Source organism: Aspergillus karnatakaensis (assembly GCF_047715665.1).
Source record: "Aspergillus karnatakaensis strain CBS 102800 unplaced genomic scaffold BJY04scaffold_4, whole genome shotgun sequence".
NCBI lineage: Eukaryota > Fungi > Ascomycota > Eurotiomycetes > Eurotiales > Aspergillaceae > Aspergillus > Aspergillus karnatakaensis.
The window spans coordinates 258,535-274,870 of record NW_027395716.1 but is presented as its reverse complement, the minus strand read 5'-3'; the positions used below and the strand labels follow the sequence as shown (position 1 = coordinate 274,870).

General features: G+C 50.6%; 6 protein-coding genes across 6 annotated transcripts; 3 read left to right on the top strand and 3 right to left on the bottom strand.

Annotated features, from left to right (window-relative positions):
- Positions 1 to 2,809: 2,809 nt before the first annotated feature.
- xanC (transcription factor xanC) lies at positions 2,810 to 3,812 on the top strand. Its single transcript, XM_073709750.1, has 3 exons — positions 2,810 to 2,928; positions 3,013 to 3,510; positions 3,585 to 3,812. The coding sequence occupies exons 1-3, from the start codon at positions 2,829 to 2,831 to the stop codon at positions 3,761 to 3,763; spliced, it is 777 nt and encodes a 258-aa protein (XP_073575934.1). The 5' UTR covers positions 2,810 to 2,828; the 3' UTR covers positions 3,764 to 3,812.
- Positions 3,813 to 5,892: 2,080 nt separating this feature from the next.
- On the top strand, positions 5,893 to 7,276 carry BJY04DRAFT_229286 (fumarylacetoacetate hydrolase family protein; the record flags this gene model as incomplete). The annotated part of the gene is made up of 3 exons (XM_073719032.1): positions 5,893 to 6,241; positions 6,290 to 6,628; positions 6,687 to 7,276. 3 exons carry the CDS (start codon positions 5,893 to 5,895, stop codon positions 7,274 to 7,276), a joined length of 1,278 nt encoding a protein of 425 aa, XP_073575933.1.
- Positions 7,277 to 7,811: 535 nt separating this feature from the next.
- BJY04DRAFT_213653 (uncharacterized protein) lies at positions 7,812 to 11,541 on the bottom strand (the record flags this gene model as incomplete). The annotated part of the gene is made up of 10 exons (XM_073714977.1): positions 7,812 to 8,168; positions 8,220 to 8,330; positions 8,401 to 8,700; positions 8,773 to 9,077; positions 9,135 to 9,271; positions 9,325 to 9,350; positions 9,409 to 9,455; positions 9,520 to 10,050; positions 10,106 to 11,427; positions 11,483 to 11,541. 10 exons carry the CDS (start codon positions 11,539 to 11,541, stop codon positions 7,812 to 7,814), a joined length of 3,195 nt encoding a protein of 1,064 aa, XP_073575932.1.
- A 307-nt stretch (positions 11,542 to 11,848) lies between these two features.
- BJY04DRAFT_213652 (uncharacterized protein) lies at positions 11,849 to 13,005 on the top strand (the record flags this gene model as incomplete). Its single annotated transcript, XM_073714976.1, has 2 exons — positions 11,849 to 12,534; positions 12,600 to 13,005. 2 exons carry the CDS (start codon positions 11,849 to 11,851, stop codon positions 13,003 to 13,005), a joined length of 1,092 nt encoding a protein of 363 aa, XP_073575931.1.
- On the bottom strand, positions 12,912 to 14,109 carry BJY04DRAFT_178509 (alpha/beta fold hydrolase). Its single transcript, XM_073709749.1, has one exon. The coding sequence runs from the start codon at positions 14,085 to 14,087 to the stop codon at positions 13,128 to 13,130; it is 960 nt and encodes a 319-aa protein (XP_073575930.1). The 5' UTR covers positions 14,088 to 14,109; the 3' UTR covers positions 12,912 to 13,127.
- Positions 14,110 to 14,686: 577 nt separating this feature from the next.
- Positions 14,687 to 16,208, bottom strand: BJY04DRAFT_229284 (major facilitator superfamily domain-containing protein; the record flags this gene model as incomplete). Its single annotated transcript, XM_073719031.1, has 3 exons — positions 14,687 to 15,397; positions 15,502 to 15,654; positions 16,160 to 16,208. The coding sequence occupies 3 exons, from the start codon at positions 16,206 to 16,208 to the stop codon at positions 14,721 to 14,723; spliced, it is 879 nt and encodes a 292-aa protein (XP_073575929.1). The 3' UTR covers positions 14,687 to 14,720.
- Between the last annotated feature and the right edge of the window lie 128 nt (positions 16,209 to 16,336).

Genomic DNA, 16,336 nt, shown 5'->3' with positions numbered 1-16,336 from the left:
CAAAACGTTGCAAGTAGTACAGCTCGTGGTCGGAGGCCGATTCATGCGCATCGAGCCCGACATGCCTTGTTATACTCAAGCGATGTTAATCCCAACTGCCTCGCCTCATTTTGTTTCCTTCTCCTATTCTCCAGTGACTTCATTATCTAATCTGCAGAGATCAAACTGATATTAGGCTACCTACAGCCTGGCAGCCTGGAGAAGTCATCGCAGCTCAGTAGGTATCTGTCTTAGACCATTCACCTAGTTTGAAGTGCAAGTCCCCTCGTTATAGGTCACACTGAAGGGCGCAGTTAAATGTAGTACGCCAATGCTCATATTTCTAGATAGCTACAGGTACTTACTATCCAGCAATAGCTGCCTGAGCAGACCCTTCCAGGCTGCCCTAACCTTCAACCTATCATAAAACATGCGCGAGGGTCCCCCTGCCGTCATGAGGTAGGCAATGACTGTAGAGGGTCCCTAAATTCACGCTACATAGACAGGGAAGGAGAGATCCACCGGAAGATGCGTATTCCGCGGATGCAGGCGCAGCACTCTGTTTGCTCCTTTCGTGTCATATCAGAATCGTCGTAAGCCTGCGGCAGATCGTTCTGACGCAAAATTGATCGCTGCACTTTGTTGCCCGGCTCAGAGGTTGAGCGACCAAATCAACGAGACCGTTGCACTGACGCAAACGTCTGTGCAACCGAATGGGCAGATCCTATGGCTATCAGCCTAATTACACCTAACGTTCCTTTATCTCACACTCTGGTTCACAACGCACAGTCCTCCCTTCGATGCACCGGATGGCTGTCTTGACCAAGTTTTTGAGACATACCTTTCTCGACTCCAAATAAACAGAGCTGTCCATCGACAGCCTGGAGACCAGGTGAGTCTCATGCCTCCACCCTAGGTGTATGATCTGCACTCGAGCATCTGACGTCCCCTTCCATCTCTACGACTTCGACTCCATGGTGGCGAAACCTCACCACCAACGATGAAAGGAAATCCACTCTTTAGGCCTCGCTCAGATTATCGAAAGCCCGCGGTGGATACAGAAGAGCAGCACTCCCCTGCCTTGTCCTACCTGTCAAAGAGGGGCCGTCGTCCTGCCCTTATCATGGTCTGGCCGGTGGCCAACATGCTTAAGAGACCAGGGCCAGGTATCCTAGCGAAGCCTCCTGTGCTCTATCTGGGCATTATAGATATAGGATTGTTTAATGCCAACAGATGAGTCCTCCAAGCCCCCCCCCTTCCCCCTCAGTATCTGTAACATTTCCTCACAGAACCAGAATAACCTCTCCAAGGCCAAAATGACCCAGGTTTCGGAATTGCCTCACCCCGTCTGACGAGGTCTAACCGCCCCGCCAGATCAAAAGCATTTGAAATCGTCGCCAATAGCTACTTGAGAAGCAAATGGAGGCTCATTGCGTGGACTAGCGGAAAAAATTTTGGTTCGCTGTCCTCATAGTCTTCTCTTCAGCAGGTTCAGCCCGCTCATTTGTGGCTCTCTTTTCTTCCAGAAGCTTTTCATTATCAATTCCCTCACCGCAAACTAATCCGTCTATATTATTGACATGGGCCGTAAGATAAACAAACCTGGCAAAGCCAGTTCACAGCCCCAACGCGACCACAACCACCGCCGTACGCCAACCAATCCAGCAACCCGCCACGCCGACGACGATTAAGGGTGCGACGCGCAAAGTGCTATGGTACGAGATATGACTTATTCTGAAGATCGAGTGACTTAATTCGGTGGCCGGAGCCGGGTAACCGCAGTCAACAAGATGAGGCCGACCTGGGTACGGAAGTACTCGGGAAGGTGTCGTTTCTGGAGCAAGCGAAATTCTCGGCTCGGAAGTAATTGCAAGTGGCTTTTGCCAAACTTGAGGCCTTTTCTTGTCATTGGGAGCGCAGCTGTGGCAATTGATGCCGTCGTAACTGTACCTAGTAAATCCTGGTGCCGACAAGGGCCGTAGAAGAGCAGGTGGTGGGAGGGGAGCTGGTGAGGGCTGCATCGTGAAGAGCATCGTCCTTTTGTTTCTTTATCTCCTGATGTATCTCGCACAGTCCTCTTAACTTCCTCAAGCCGCCAGGATCTGATTGCAGACAGTTTGTCTAACAGGGAATAAGAAGTCTGGTCTCTTCATTCTTGCTCCATCCATCGGCTATATTTCCCAGGTTATATATAACCCTCACTCCATCACAACCATAATCGCGATCACTGCAACAGGTATACATGCTTTTACCCAATGCTAACTACTAGCAATCCTTGCAAGAATAGATACATCCAATCACCAACCCACCCAGGCCAGTTCTAATCCCGCCCGTCTTCTTGTCAGCAATCGACCCTTTATGACCTCAATGGCTTCCATCTCATGTACTATCCTAAAAAATGCACCGCTCCTCTAATTGCCAACGTACATATCTAAACTTAGCATGGCCTTAGTTCTGGTCCCGGTCGGAACTCCGACGCATCGCACAGCACCGATCAACCAACTTTCCCACCCTCCCTAACGCTACTAGATTGGCGTACGGGCCAGTGGGAGCATGAAGGAGCACATGGTTCATGAAGCAATCGTACAGCATTGTGCCTTCGGCGCCTGAAGTGCCCAATTGGAGTTCGTTCAGCTAATCTCATGAGGGTGTGGAGACTTGGGGATTGTCTCGATATACGTACTTGCCAGGGTTGGCGCTGTGCTACGGTCGGTGTTTAGGAGCTTGGTTAGTTGCTTCAAATGGAGGGGCAAAAGTACGGTACAAGATATAAGTATATCGTCTCCGAGTCGTTGGCTTCTGATCCCTCTTTTCTCTACGTAGGCGTCGTGGTATATATATTCTTCACCATGCCCGCAAAACACCACGCCCCGGAGCCTGTTGGCTCTCCGAAACAAGATCCCACGGAAAGGAGGAGGTTGCAAAATCGGTTGTCGCAGAGGAATCATCGTATGTTTTCCGCGCATTTCATGCTCCATGGCTCTCCGTCCCTCATCACTCCTATCGAAGCAGAGAATACTGACCTAGACCAAGGACGGAAAATCCGCGACCGTATCGCCAAACTGCAAGAACGAGTCATTGCCAGTGAGCTCCGTGCCGCTGCCACACTGCACGGATGGCACTCAGCACCCTGTATTCCCTACGAAGTGAAGCCGTCGCCCTCATCTACCTCATCTTCATCGCTATCCCTCTCTCCCCCCGCAACTTCCTCTCCACCCACTGAGCTACAATGTCCGCCACCGACGCCGTATGGTGTCAGTTTGAATACAATCCCGCAGCTTCCTACGATGATCTCAACTGCGGGATACGATGACTCGAGCTCCGGCTTAGGATCCCTTGGAAGCACACCCGGTGGGAGTGGCACCTCAAGCCCGACGAGCCTTGTCGCTCCGGACGGGCTCTCTGGTGCTAGTGTCTCGAATGCTCTACTAGGTCCAGGTGCTGGACTTGTGCCAGGACAAGGTTTTGGGCTGGATACGATGGCGATCTGTGAGCAGTGGGGATTTCAGGGCAGTGTTTACCTTGCTACGGGTACGTGTTTGCCCTTTATCTTCCCGTCTCTTTTTCTGTGAGTGTGTGATGTTGACAATCGTTCAATGGTACAGAATCGTCTCTCCCACAGATCCTGCAGACCCTCGGCCCAACATCGAATGCAATCATTGTGCTTCCGTCTTCGGGATACTCGAGTGGGTATACACAAGGCCAGATGGATATGAATAGTGTTTGCCAGTGTCATTGCCAGGGACTTGGATGGATGGGATGTCCACTGCATTCGATGGGGTAGATTCGATCCTTCACTTGTGAAATAGGTTACTTATGGTGGCGCACGGGACACCAATTGTATTCTCAAAAGCATCTTAGATGTTTGCTTTACTCTATCTTTTATTTCTTTTTCTCTTTTCCTAATACTATGAATGATGTGGGAGAGGGTGGGTTGTAGGCTGGATCTACGGCTCTCTTTCGGCTGCGGTTTCCCAAAGCATGCTTGTTACGAGGCTTTCTTATGTGGCTTCGAATCTAGGATTGGCTCCCAGTGAGCAGACTGCGTTAGGTTATAAACCATTATTGTGGCCCATATCGAATTCAATTGTAGGACAGGAGATAGATATAGTTTTGTTCAGCAGCCTGAGGTGTCAAGGCCTCCAGGCACCGGTTGCCGGGCACACGGCCTGTGAGAATAACGATCGGAGATTGTTATCATCCTCCTCACCACTTTTCTCCTCTTCATCCCTTCAATATGATACACTTTCCAGACGAAATCCTTCTTCTTATCGGCCGCGCTGTCGATCCTGGTGAGAGGACAAATCTTCTGCGTGTGTGTCGCAGGTGGAAGTCTGTGTTTTCGCGAGTGGTGTACAGCGAGCTGGATTTGACAGGGGGACAGATCGTGCCCCTCGTCCGCGTCCTGCTGGCAAACCCCGAAATCGGACCTCTAGTTCACTCTTTACGCCTATCCAAACTCGACTCCTTCGCTGTTCCCCGGCGTAAACCTTTCTACGACTCCGCCTGGGTTGAAGATAAAATCAAGGAGTTCAACCTGCCTTCGAATAGAAACATTGGGGACTCCACCAAACGTTGGCGAACTGGTATCCAGCAGCTGGAAGGAACTTACTGGGCGCCGCTTCTCCTACTTCTGTTAGAGAACTTGATTGACCTGCACTTGGAATACCCCGCTGGCAAAGATGCAATATTCATTCAACAAGTCGTCACCCGCGCTTCGACGCGTCAAAAGCCGCTTGACAAGAAGCCTTTGCATGAAAATCTGCGGTCCGTCACCGTAAAACAACCTACCGGCGCGACCCTAGAACCCCAAGTGGACATATTCCCCTTCTTCCATAATCCTTCTATCCGCAGTGTTTCTGCTTATGGAAGGGTCGAATACGGATCTGCCTCCCACATGGCTGGAAAACTCCCGGCCCCGACCTCATCGGAAGTGGAGGAGATCCATCTCGAGTGTGGTGCCAATGCAAGTCACAAGATCGCAGATTACATCAAGTCTTGCACGAAGCTGAAACGATTCTCGTTCACAAACACAATAGGTCGTGAGATTAAATCGCCGATGGACAACTTCCTCCAAAAGGAGTACTTCGATCCCCTGTTGACCCACAAGGACAGTCTTGAGGTTCTGGAGTTCAATTATCGGGGTAAAGTCAAAGATGATAATCTCGACCCTTCTTATGATAGACCGAATAGGGGCAATAATCAACCTTATGATCGTTGGTTCGGATCACTGGTGGATTTTACTCGCTTGACGGACATCTCCATGCGATTGCCCAATCTTCTGGACCTCACTCGTACAGCACGCGGCGAGTTCAAGCAAAAGACCCGCCTTGTTGATACACTCCCAAAATCTCTAGTGCGCCTAGCCGTCTCATACACCTGCGAGTTTCACCTCGATGCGTTTTTCGACGGTCTTGACGAGCTCGTGGCCGTTCACGAGACACATTTTCCCGGACTAATCGAAATCACCCTCTGCTGCCAAGGTCATGGCGCTGGAAACATTTCAATGCAGCATCAGCATATTGATCGTATGTTGAGATTGAAGGATGAGTTTGGATTGGCCGGGATTGAATTTGACACCGTCGGTGACAATCTCCCTCCTGCGGGTAAAAACCCCTGGGGTGATTTGAGTAATCACCAGGAGGTCACTGGCGACGAGAACTGGTTGGATGATGTACCCGGGGAATATACGCCAGCAGAGTATCAGCGTGCGATGAATGAGCTATACGCTGAACAGATGGCTGATTATGAGTGAGCATAGTAGTGTGAATGAGTTGGGGAAATAAGACGCTGGTTCGGGATGTGGACAATGCACCCCGGATTGTGGGGGAGGAGTATAGTACTAAGGTTGTTATAAACCACACCCGCCTAGCCAATTCTGTTCTTCAACCCACAGCTGGCAATTAAATCAAAATGACATCTCCCAAATACAGTCACCACTTCTCCATCAACAACATCCCCTACGGGATCGCCTCTTCCCAAACCCACCCACAGCAAGCCGCAACCCGTCTTCACAACACGGTCATCCTTCTCGGAACGCTACAACAAGCAGGCTTCTTTAGCAAGATTCCCTCCTTACCAGAGAATATTTTCTCCAAAGAAACCCTAAATGAGTACTCCGCCCTTCCGAAAGATGTCCACGAGGCAGTCCGCACACACCTCCAATCAACCCTCGCAGATCTCTCCAACGTCCCGGACGACGCCAAAGCAGATATCTCAACCGTCCAGTTGCACCTCCCTGTCGCCATCTCAGGATTCACCGGTATGTTGTTAATCTCACCCGACTACCAAACCTAACATGCGAGAATAGACTTCTCCAACTCCCTCAACCACGTCCAAAACGCCGGGCGCGCAATCCTCAACGACCCTTCCCCCCCACCAGGCTTCTTTCATTTTCCGATCGCGTATACCGGGCGGGCCTCAACAATCGTTGTCTCGGGGACTCCGATAACGAGACCGAAGGGGCACTTTTATGATCGGACTAACCCGACCCCTAAGACGGTGATCTATGGACCCTGCAGGGCATTAGATTATGAAGTGGAACTCGGCGTTATTGTCGGCCGCGGGTTCAAGGGCGATGGCGAGGGCGTCAGTGCGAAAGAGGCGGAGGAGCATGTGTTTGGGTGGGTGATTGTTAATGATTGGAGTGGTTAGTTCCTCTCTCTTGCTTGAGACCAATGTGCTGTGCTGATTTGTATATCCTATAGCGCGCGACATCCAAGGCCTCGAAATGATCCCCCTCGGCCCCCTGAATGGGAAATCATTCGGGACGACTATCTCGCCTTGGATCATCACAACGGAGGCACTGACTCCTTACAAGGTTGCTTCCCCGGAGCCGCGAGTGCAGCTTGCACCACATCTCCAGGAGAGCAAAGAAGGGAACTACGATATCCGACTTACAGTCGAGATTCTGCATTCTGCATCGGGTAATGCCAGCTCCACATGTGAGCTTGAGCAAGAAGAAAACGGCAAGATCGCTTCAACGACAGCGCAATGCCCTGCATCCTCGCTCTTCTGGACACATCGACAGATGCTCGCACATGTGACTAGTGTCGGTGCGGACCTGCGGACTGGGGATCTATTGGCGACGGGGACGGTTAGTGGTGAGGATGTTGGACAGCATGGGTGTCTGCTTGAGAGTACGAAGGGTGGAAAGGAGAAAGTGATAATGGCGGATGGTAGTGAGAGGGTTTATTTACTTGATGGAGATGAGGTGAGGATTACTGCTGTGCTTGGGGGTGATACGGAAGGGGTTGGCTTCGGGGAGTGTATTGGAGAGATTAGAGCTGCGCGGTAGGAGACCCCGGGCGTTCACTTTTGATTGCTTGAATGTCTGGTCGGCTATGCAGTGTCAGGTCTTAGACCTCTTTATCCCGGCTCGATGTTCCCAGAATGATCTACTGACTCCATTGGGCGGACCCTTGAATGTTTCGATAACCCTACAATTTTTGCTGGCAAACTGCTAGGCCTTGTTGATCGCCAGTGATAAACCCTGCCTGCGCAAATAGAATGGCAATTGATTGGGATCTGAATGTATCTGCGCTGTAGTAGAAGCTGTTTCCAGATGAAGGTATGGGATTATTCCATCTGCGGTATGTTCACAGGTCATAATTCCATCTACTCCTTTTCTGTCCAAGTCAAATCGACAATTGCAGTCTGCGCATTCGCCACCAACGATTCCCAGCAGGCGAGACCCATTCCACGTCCGACCCGCCATCTCCTCTGCGAGATGCTAAAGCGCGCACGGGTGGAACCACTATCTGAAGTAGAAGTAGCGCTGTAAGCATAGGCGTCCCTGGGTCCATTCGTGGGCATCATGCGGATAATCATACCTAGACAATCTCCCGACATCGCTCCTTTCTGTGTCGAAGGTGAAAAAGTGAGCGGAGGCCGCGAGATTTATAGCTGCTATCCTGGCTATCTTGCCGCTCGAAGGCATCGAGGTTAGTCAAGGGAGATGGCGAGATTGCTCGCTTTTCAGCGGATACCGGATCACGTTGATGATCTGGCGTAGTTGAGGTGATTTCCTTATATATTGTACCTAGTTTGCCTGGGTGCTGCCACAGCCACCAAGCCGCCATTGTCAGGATGGTTAAGGGCATGGCTGTTGCCCAGAAGACCCAGAAGTTTGATGATGGCGTGAGCGAGCCGTTGAAGTCGGTACTGAAGAAGTCCATGCTGAATATACCCTGTTGTCATGATTTAGCGTAAGCTCGGGTTGGCAAGGGTGAATGCCTTACAGTAACAAAGACCCCCGGAATGTAGAGGAGGGATACAAAAGAGAAAATCTTCATATTCGTAGCGTGTCCTGATGCAGCCTGGCCAACTTTCTGCGAGTCAATATTGAATGCCTGTGGATCAATGAGAATAAATCATTAGTCTCCAGCGGTTCCAATGCCTGCTCGCTGAGAGAGTTCATACCAGGTCTATATCATTATGGTACCTGTCTCTCAAGGACTTTATCTTAATTTTCAATGAGTGGGCTGTTCTTTCTTTGAAGGACAGACCCTGAAGTGTTCTCATCCATGACCCGAGTGCTTCATGTTTCCTGAATGTCTTGGGGCTTTCTTGACGCCAGCGCTGCTGCTCAGTGATCAAGACCTGAAGTGTGTGCTCTGCAACCTCGATTGCTTCTACGCTGTGCGCCAGGTAATGGGCGATGAGGTGCATTTGAGCATATGCCCCCTCGGCTGTACGTGGGTATGGGTTCTGTTGCGAAGCCTGGTTCAACAATGCTCAAAGGAAGATAACAGGCAGGGGAATCGGCAAAAGCAAATACAGAAGTGATCATACCTTTTCCTGCAGTCGGACGAGATCTCTCAATATCCAATAGGCGGTATCATATCGTGCTAGTATCTCATCGGCGAACTTCCTGTGCCATACAAACGGGTTTAAAATCCGATCTTCATAATCGCTGACGGAATTGACAAACGACTGCGCTTGTTCTATTTGTAGGCTTGAGGATTGACGCAGAAAGCTAAACAGAAATACGAGCTGTCGCCCGGTCTCGCAATTCCACTCTATATAGATAGCCGGCTGTGTCCACTGGTAGTCGTTCGCAGAGCGGACTTCCTTGATCTTGAAGCAGGACCATGAAACTGTAATACCTATCAGAACGGTTGCTACAATAATATTGGAGAATGAAGATTACGGACCTTGTGGTGAGACACAGGAATTGCGGATGGCGTATTCACAATGAGAACTCCCGTTGATATCCTGGCATATTGCGGGCCAGAAGTCTTCACGAAAGTGGTGTCTATATTCATCAATCTGGGAGGTGTCTTGAAGAAAACTGTGGTCTCTATTAGCCGATGACCTGAATCACTAGAACAGGAATGCACGTACACAACGACGTTGGCATTTGGCTCCTGCTACAAGAACTCTAAATTAGTTTCTCGCTGTGAGCTAGGGAATGCTGAATCCACATACCATGACCGTTTCGAAATCCCAGTAGCAGGGCCGCCACTCGTTAGGAGCTATACACATCAAGATCAGTCCACCTTGCCCGGTCAATATAGAGGAAAGTATAGTACTACGGACCACTCTCCGTAAAAGCAAAAATTCCATTTTGGAATTCCGTGTAAAGCTCAGGGCAAGGGCCGGTCGGGTGACGGGGCGGTTGCTCCAGACCGAAGCAGTTAGAGCTCCAGCTGGTTTTTCCGGTGGTCACAGATTGCGAGTTGACCGTCTCTGGAATGCCAGTCGAGGTGGCTATTGAATGACGAGAGCTCCAATGCATACTTGGAGTTTGATCTTCAAGTACAAGATCATTCGTTGGTGGCATTGCAATGGGTGTACCTTCCGGATAATCGTTCAAAGCCTGTCGAAGTAAACGCAAAGACAGAGATGAATCCAAGCCGGGGTCAGATGTGTCGGTCAATTCTTTGGCGAGCGGGATCGGATCAGGCAGGGAAACATCTTCTGTGTTCAAGGCGTGCTTCATCTGATCCAGGGCGGACATCAGGGGAATGATGTATGCTTCCCCGATAGGATTTAATCCAACAACATAGCCGTAGATCTCATTGGTGATCCGGTCTACGACCAAAGACCCAGAGTCACCCTGTACCAGTCCTGCGTATCATCATGAGCGTGTGTATATGGCAGGAAGAAGGAATGTGGAACAAACCATGAGCGCCTTCAAATGCAACGTTCCAGACTTCGCACTGACCCGGGCGATTTATCCCGCCGATGATCGAACTTCCACGGAGCAAAGTGCCTGGTCTGGTCTCTTCAGGAGACTTAATGATGAGAACTTCCCTCTCCTGCCCTGGGTGTCGTTGCGCGATGTCAGTGAGAAGGACGAGTTCTTGCGAGTTCTCATCGCGGAGGTAAAGGTTCGGCTTCTTCCCCTGGCTAGCGGAGACCTCAATTAACGCCCAATCCAGATCGGGAGTAACTGAGTTATCAGGATCCATAATCAGGACGCCAGAAGGCTGATCCTCGCCATTGAACCGTTCATTGCCCGTTCTCATCGCTGATGGCACGGTCCGACCTGTCTCATCGGCATCGCTCTCCTCAAATGACTCGTACTCAACATCATCGCCGGGAAAGCGGTATTTTCCACGGTCTGCGCCATCATCGCCTAGAATAGAACAGTCGCCAGGACATTCTGTTTGAGGTTGATCTATTGAGGACCGATGGGACCGATGGGGAAACGCATGAGCGACGGTGAGCCCAAACAGGGATGAATCAATTTGAAGTAAACAAGCAAGGGTAGCAGACGAGCCGTCAGCACCGGTAATCTTTGAGCCGCACATGGTAAGTTCGGCCAGGTCAAGAGAAGAACTATCGGAGCTACTTGGCCGTCGAATGAGAACATCGCCGGCCAGTCCTCCCCTCCATAAGAGAGTCCTCGGCTGTTTCCCTCTCCAGATGTATAACCCAAACCTTGGAATATTGTCACCACTCATAGCCTCGTGTGGACGATTGACCCACCTCATCAATCCACGCGATTGCGGTATGGCGTATTGTTCCTTCAGATGTGTACTTGACAATACATCCTTTAGGGAGCCCGCAATCTTCTCTGGACAAAAGGCCACTATCGACGGTTGTGCTTCTTTCGGTGACCGACCGCACATCCTCAACGAGTAGTCTATATCTGAGATGTATGGTTTCAATTTCGCATCAACTTCCACATTCTCTTTGAACCTGACGACAATGGCACGGAATCTCTCATAGTGATCATCGGATATCAGATAGCTAGCGTGGGGGTATAGGGAGATAGGTGCTCCTCTGATCTTCGGGAAAATCAGACTGTCTCTGAAAGGGTCATGTGGCGAGCTAGAGGGCGCAAGGGATACTGTGATGGGGGTTGATAGGGCAGGGTTGTTGGTTATAACGGAGGAGAGATCGGTGTTTGGTATCGATGTCACGGAGGACCGTGGGCTCGCGCCATTACGGATGGCTTGTGGGAGATTTGCAAACAATTGTGAGATCTGACCTGGGCTCCTAAACGGTAATAGTCAGGAAAGATGTATTGTCTCGGTCAGATAGGTAGGCTTACCGGTGCAAATACTTTCGCAGTGACAATCTGTCCTCTTGTGCGAGCTGACTTGCCTCCATTGATGTTGAGTCTGATGACGAGAGTAGGCACCAGAGATGCTTCAAGGGGATTCCCAGGCTGCCATCACCGAAGTTGCTCAAGACACTCGTGACACAATACGAGATTCTGTTATGAACGCAGCCACGTGGTGCCAATGGGATCCTGCAGTGCCAGAGCCTCGCGAGGCTGAATTGAACGAAAGTTGTACTCGATGGATGCCCGATCTGCCTCGGGGCTTTCTCATTTCACGATATTCCGATCACCGATTCCTATCCATAAAAGATTGTGTTTGGTTGGCATCAACCAAGTGACGGGGACAATACAATAATGCGGACTCCTGAAGACGCAGAAAAAGCAAGTATTGCTCGGGGATTGCTTCTCGACCAAACGGAAAAACACGCAAACTACCCCTCCTACTTCACGTTCTATCAGTCAATATTCTGTCCTGAAGAGGAGCATGGCACTATAATCCAAATCGACAATCCTGTACTCTCGAGCCACGGTGATATACTAAGATGCGCCAGTCATATTCGCGCTAATGCCCAGCAAACTCAGGAAGTGCTTGGCCGCACACTATTCCCAGGCAATACAGTTTCGCATAGAGACCGACATGATGCAATCCATTCTACCATTCGTGTCATGTTTATGCTGGACTGCTTCTTGAAAGACAAGTTCTCGCCAAACTACGAGGTCAGCGACTATTCCCCTGCACGCTGGGAAGCACACGAGCCACTCGTAACTTATGTGGAACGTGCCATTCCCAAGGACCCGATGCAGCGGATCAGTGACTTTCAGCCACACAAAGCCATGTACAAGGAAGCCCTAAAAGCATGGGAGCTGAAGAAGCGGTGCCATCTGCAGTTCCTGCCAACAAACAACATCATGGAGCACCTGCTGTACGATCCCAGAACACGGACGGTGCAGATATTTCACCACACAGCATACCTAAGCGCTCATTTGCGACACGCAAAAGGGCAGCCACTCGACCAAAGTGCTTCCGAGAGCTTGAAAATGTAGGTCTCATGATCTGAACCTCCTGTTCGGACTACTAAGTCTCTCCGCTAAAATTACACACCAGGGGCATGCTTCCTCCTCAACTCCTCCTTGAAACCCTCCACACGATCCATTCCATCCTATTCCCTATCATGAACGACAAGACCGGCAAATCCAGCGAGCTGCTGAAAGACCTTATCGCCAAACACGGCTTCGACCCCAACGCAATATGGGACACTGGCTTGATCTCGGACGGTTTCAGGTACCAATACTGGAACCAGCGCCTAGAGATCTTGTATCGTCTGGTTATCAATCCTCCACCAAGGAATCGACTAGCGAGATGGGTAGAAAGGCACACTAGTGAGAGAAATGCGCTTACGGTTGCTCTCATTGCGCTGTTCCTGAACGCATTTTTTGGGATGATGGCTTGTCTTATTGGGGGCGCTCAGCTAGCGATTGCTATACTTGCGTGGAAGGACCAGGAGAAATGATCGGACCACATGTTGGAGGAGTTGTCATAGAGGTATTATAGCGAATACCAAATGGCGTTGCTTTATGTTCTATGGTTACCACCGTGATATGCATTTACCAAGCTAACATTCCGAGAAAATGCTCACGCTCCCAGCTTCTCCAAAATCTCCACCAACTCCTCAACCACAAAAGAAGGATTGTCCTTCTGGACAAAGTGCCCTGACCCAGGGGCTTGGATAGGTCCTTTTCCCCTCCCGTCTTCAGTAATCTTCACAAGACCTTGGTTATACTTCTCCCAGTACGGATTGGCAAACGCATTCGTCAAGTCCTTCGGCTGGGCCATTTTCGTTGACTCCTCCGCAAAGGCCTCAAAGTCGTGTCCGACAATAGTGACAAAAGGACCCTTATTCCCCGGTCCAACGAGCTGAGGACCGTCAGCGTGCGGAAGGAGCTGAGCAAGGTTGCGACGCGAAAGACCCTCCTTGCTTCCGACGGAGGGGTGGAAGATGCGCCCGATGACTTGGCGGGAGGAGCGGAGGGCGTCGGCGGTTATCCCCTCGGGAAGAGAAGCAGGGTTGAAGTCCGCAGCATCGGGATCAGGATAGATAGAGACGAAGTCAGAGTTTGCGAGGACAGAGTCCAGAAGGAGAAGCGACGAGACTGTGCCGGGATACTCCTGTGCATAGAGGCGCGCGAGCGCGCAGCCGATGGAGTTTGCGACGAAGATCAGTGAGACATCTTCGACTTTCTCGACATTCAGCTTCTCGGATGTGATCTGGGTGATGAGTTGGCGGAGGTCCTTGGCGACGGTAAGAACGTCGTGGCCGTGGGTGGAGTCTTCGGCACCGGCGTCGTTGGGGTCGCGGTCGGTGGTTTGGCCTTGGCCATAGCGGTCGTAGGTCAGGATTGCAGAGTGCGCAGGGTATTTCTCCTTCAGTTGGGCAATTACATTGAACCAGGAGGCCTGTGGAAGCCCGAGGCCGTTGAGGAAGACAAGCAGCTGCGGGGGTGTGCCCGAAGTGGAGTTTGTGGCGGGGTGGAAAGTGTAGCTCAGTTGAGCACTTGGTTTGGTCGTTAGGGCTAGGTATTGAATGTCGGCCATTTTGGTGTTTCTGAATAGTTTGTGACGGGGGAATGGACTGCCACACACTGCTCGGAGAATAGACGGCTTTAAATACTCCAGGTGCTACCTTGAGCTCGTAAATTCAGCTGGGAGGATTCAAGGCCGAGGCTGAGGCTAGTGCTTAGCTCTATCCAAGCCTTCGCCACTCAGCGTTGGTCCTGATATTGTTCGCCCCATTTCTGTCTCCCCCTCCGGCAATCGCCGGGGCGAGGACTGAGAGAGCAGGAGGGTGAGAAAGGTGTAATACCTTGGCCGGTATGCCAGAATGATAGCCGGGGATGACACGGAGATAACTCTTGTAACCATAGAACAAACAAAAATATCGTCAGCGTTTTTGAAAGATATAAAAACCGGTCTGGTATTTTGCAGTGCAGTGATACTCTCTGGTTCTTATCGTTCATAGCAGCTGATGGATTGATGCTCCACTGCACAAATGTACACACACAGCCACTACCCCTCAAGGGATTACCCAAGGTCCTATAGAAAAACGCCCTTTGACAGATAAAGCTAAGCTTTCATACCTCCCGCACTATGCATCCGCAGAACCCCCCTCAGCACCAGAAAGAACACTGCCCCCACAGCAACCATAACAGCCGCAAAAACCTGCCCTTTTCAAAAGACCGCGTTTTCGAGATCCAACAAGCTCCCTGCAATCGGATTCCCGATCAATAGGCCCCGCCCGGCGAATGAGAAGCTCATACCCATTCTCGTTCCTAGAACCGACATGTCCTTCGTTAGAGACGCTAGGATTGTATTGGGGAGCAAGACGATAGCACCAGACACGAAGCCAAAAAGCATAGAGAGCACGATTGTTCTAGCGACATTGTGAATCCCGAGCCAGGCAAAGGTGAGTGCTGTTGAAGAGATTGCCATCGGGATGATGGTGTTTAAGGAGCCGACTTTATCCGCCAAAAGACCTGGGGCTATGCGGCCAAAGACAGACCCGGCATTGATAATTGCAATGCTGTAGAAAGCAATATTCGAGGGGGTATTAAGTGACGCGGTGAGGTAGGTTGGGAGGTAAAAGAACGGAAAATAGAGACCGATAAAGGAAAAAAAGAGAGCAAGGCTGAAAAGAACAAAGGGTGGTTCTTTGAACGCCGGAAGGTCGAGAAGGGGTCGTGTATTTTTCGGTGGTGGAAGGCGCATTCTCATGACTGATAGCGAGAAGAGAAGGCATGCGAGCGCGATGAAGGCGATTATGCGCGTTGTCCAGCCGAATCCAACTTGGGGTAGAAGCTTGTGGAAGACAATAGGGTAGATAACTGCGCCGATGGAACCGCCTGAAGCTGTGATTCCGGTTGCGAGCGCACGTTTGGTGGTGAAGTATGTCGCAACGATTGCAACGTTGAAAAAAAAAAGAGGTACGCGCAGCCAATTCCGACGGTTATACCATGGGCCAGGAAGACTTGGTAGTATTTCGTTGAGAGTGAGGTCATCATAAGCCCGAAGACGACCAAGAAGGATCCGAGGGTGATGAGGGTTTTGAGATAGCCTTTGTCGAAGATGGGGCCAGCAACGACACCCGCAAGGAAAAGAAGGAAGCCTTGAATTGTACCGATCTAGGAGACCGCTGAGGCCGAGTAGCCAGACAGAAGGGTGCTCTCATAGTATGTTTGATATACGCCGAACGTATTTATCACGCCCCAGGAGTTGAAGAACAGAAAGAAAGCAGCAGCGACTTGAAGCCAGGCAGTTGCTCCGCTGTCTGGTGGAGGGGTGATGCCGCTTTCTGCACTCGTCTGGGGCGTTCGACATAGAATTCATCAGGCTCGGCTCGGGGGGTCTCTGTAATACCGGGGAGACATATTGCTGAGCTTCCAGTCGTCACAGGTGGATGAGACGCAGTGGGAATAGTGAAGGGTGAAGACCTACTCAAATGTGCACCGTACCAATGCCATTTATAGAGTAAATATACTCAACGAAAAGTGCATGATTATAAATGCATAACATCCCCATCTCGATGAAGTAGTCTAGAGCTTAGCAATCACCAACTCCATCTAGATGCTCCTCCATCTACAATGAACCCATTATCAAGCAAGCACGCCTACAGCGTTGGTCTGAAATGCCGAAATGCCGAGCATATACAGGCATATTCATTGTGCCATAGGCTTATATGAAAGGTCTAATTTACCTAGCCCGAGAGCGGAAATTGTATTCCATATCAACTGAACTGCTTCGGAACTCTCAGTTTGGATCACTAAGCGTGTTGATGACCAACTCATCTT

Bases quoted from the DNA above. Each gene is read 5' to 3' on its own strand.
- xanC (XM_073709750.1), top strand. From the start codon at position 2,829: ATGCCCGCAAAACACCACGCCCCGGAGCCTGTTGGCTCTCCGAAACAA. The intron at 2,929-3,012 runs GTATGTTTTCCG...ACCTAGACCAAG, and splicing joins GTTGTCGCAGAGGAATCATC to GACGGAAAATCCGCGACCGT. The intron at 3,511-3,584 runs GTACGTGTTTGC...TCAATGGTACAG, and splicing joins CAGTGTTTACCTTGCTACGG to AATCGTCTCTCCCACAGATC.
- BJY04DRAFT_178509 (XM_073709749.1), bottom strand. From the start codon at position 14,087: ATGGCCGACATTCAATACCTAGCCCTAACGACCAAACCAAGTGCTCAA.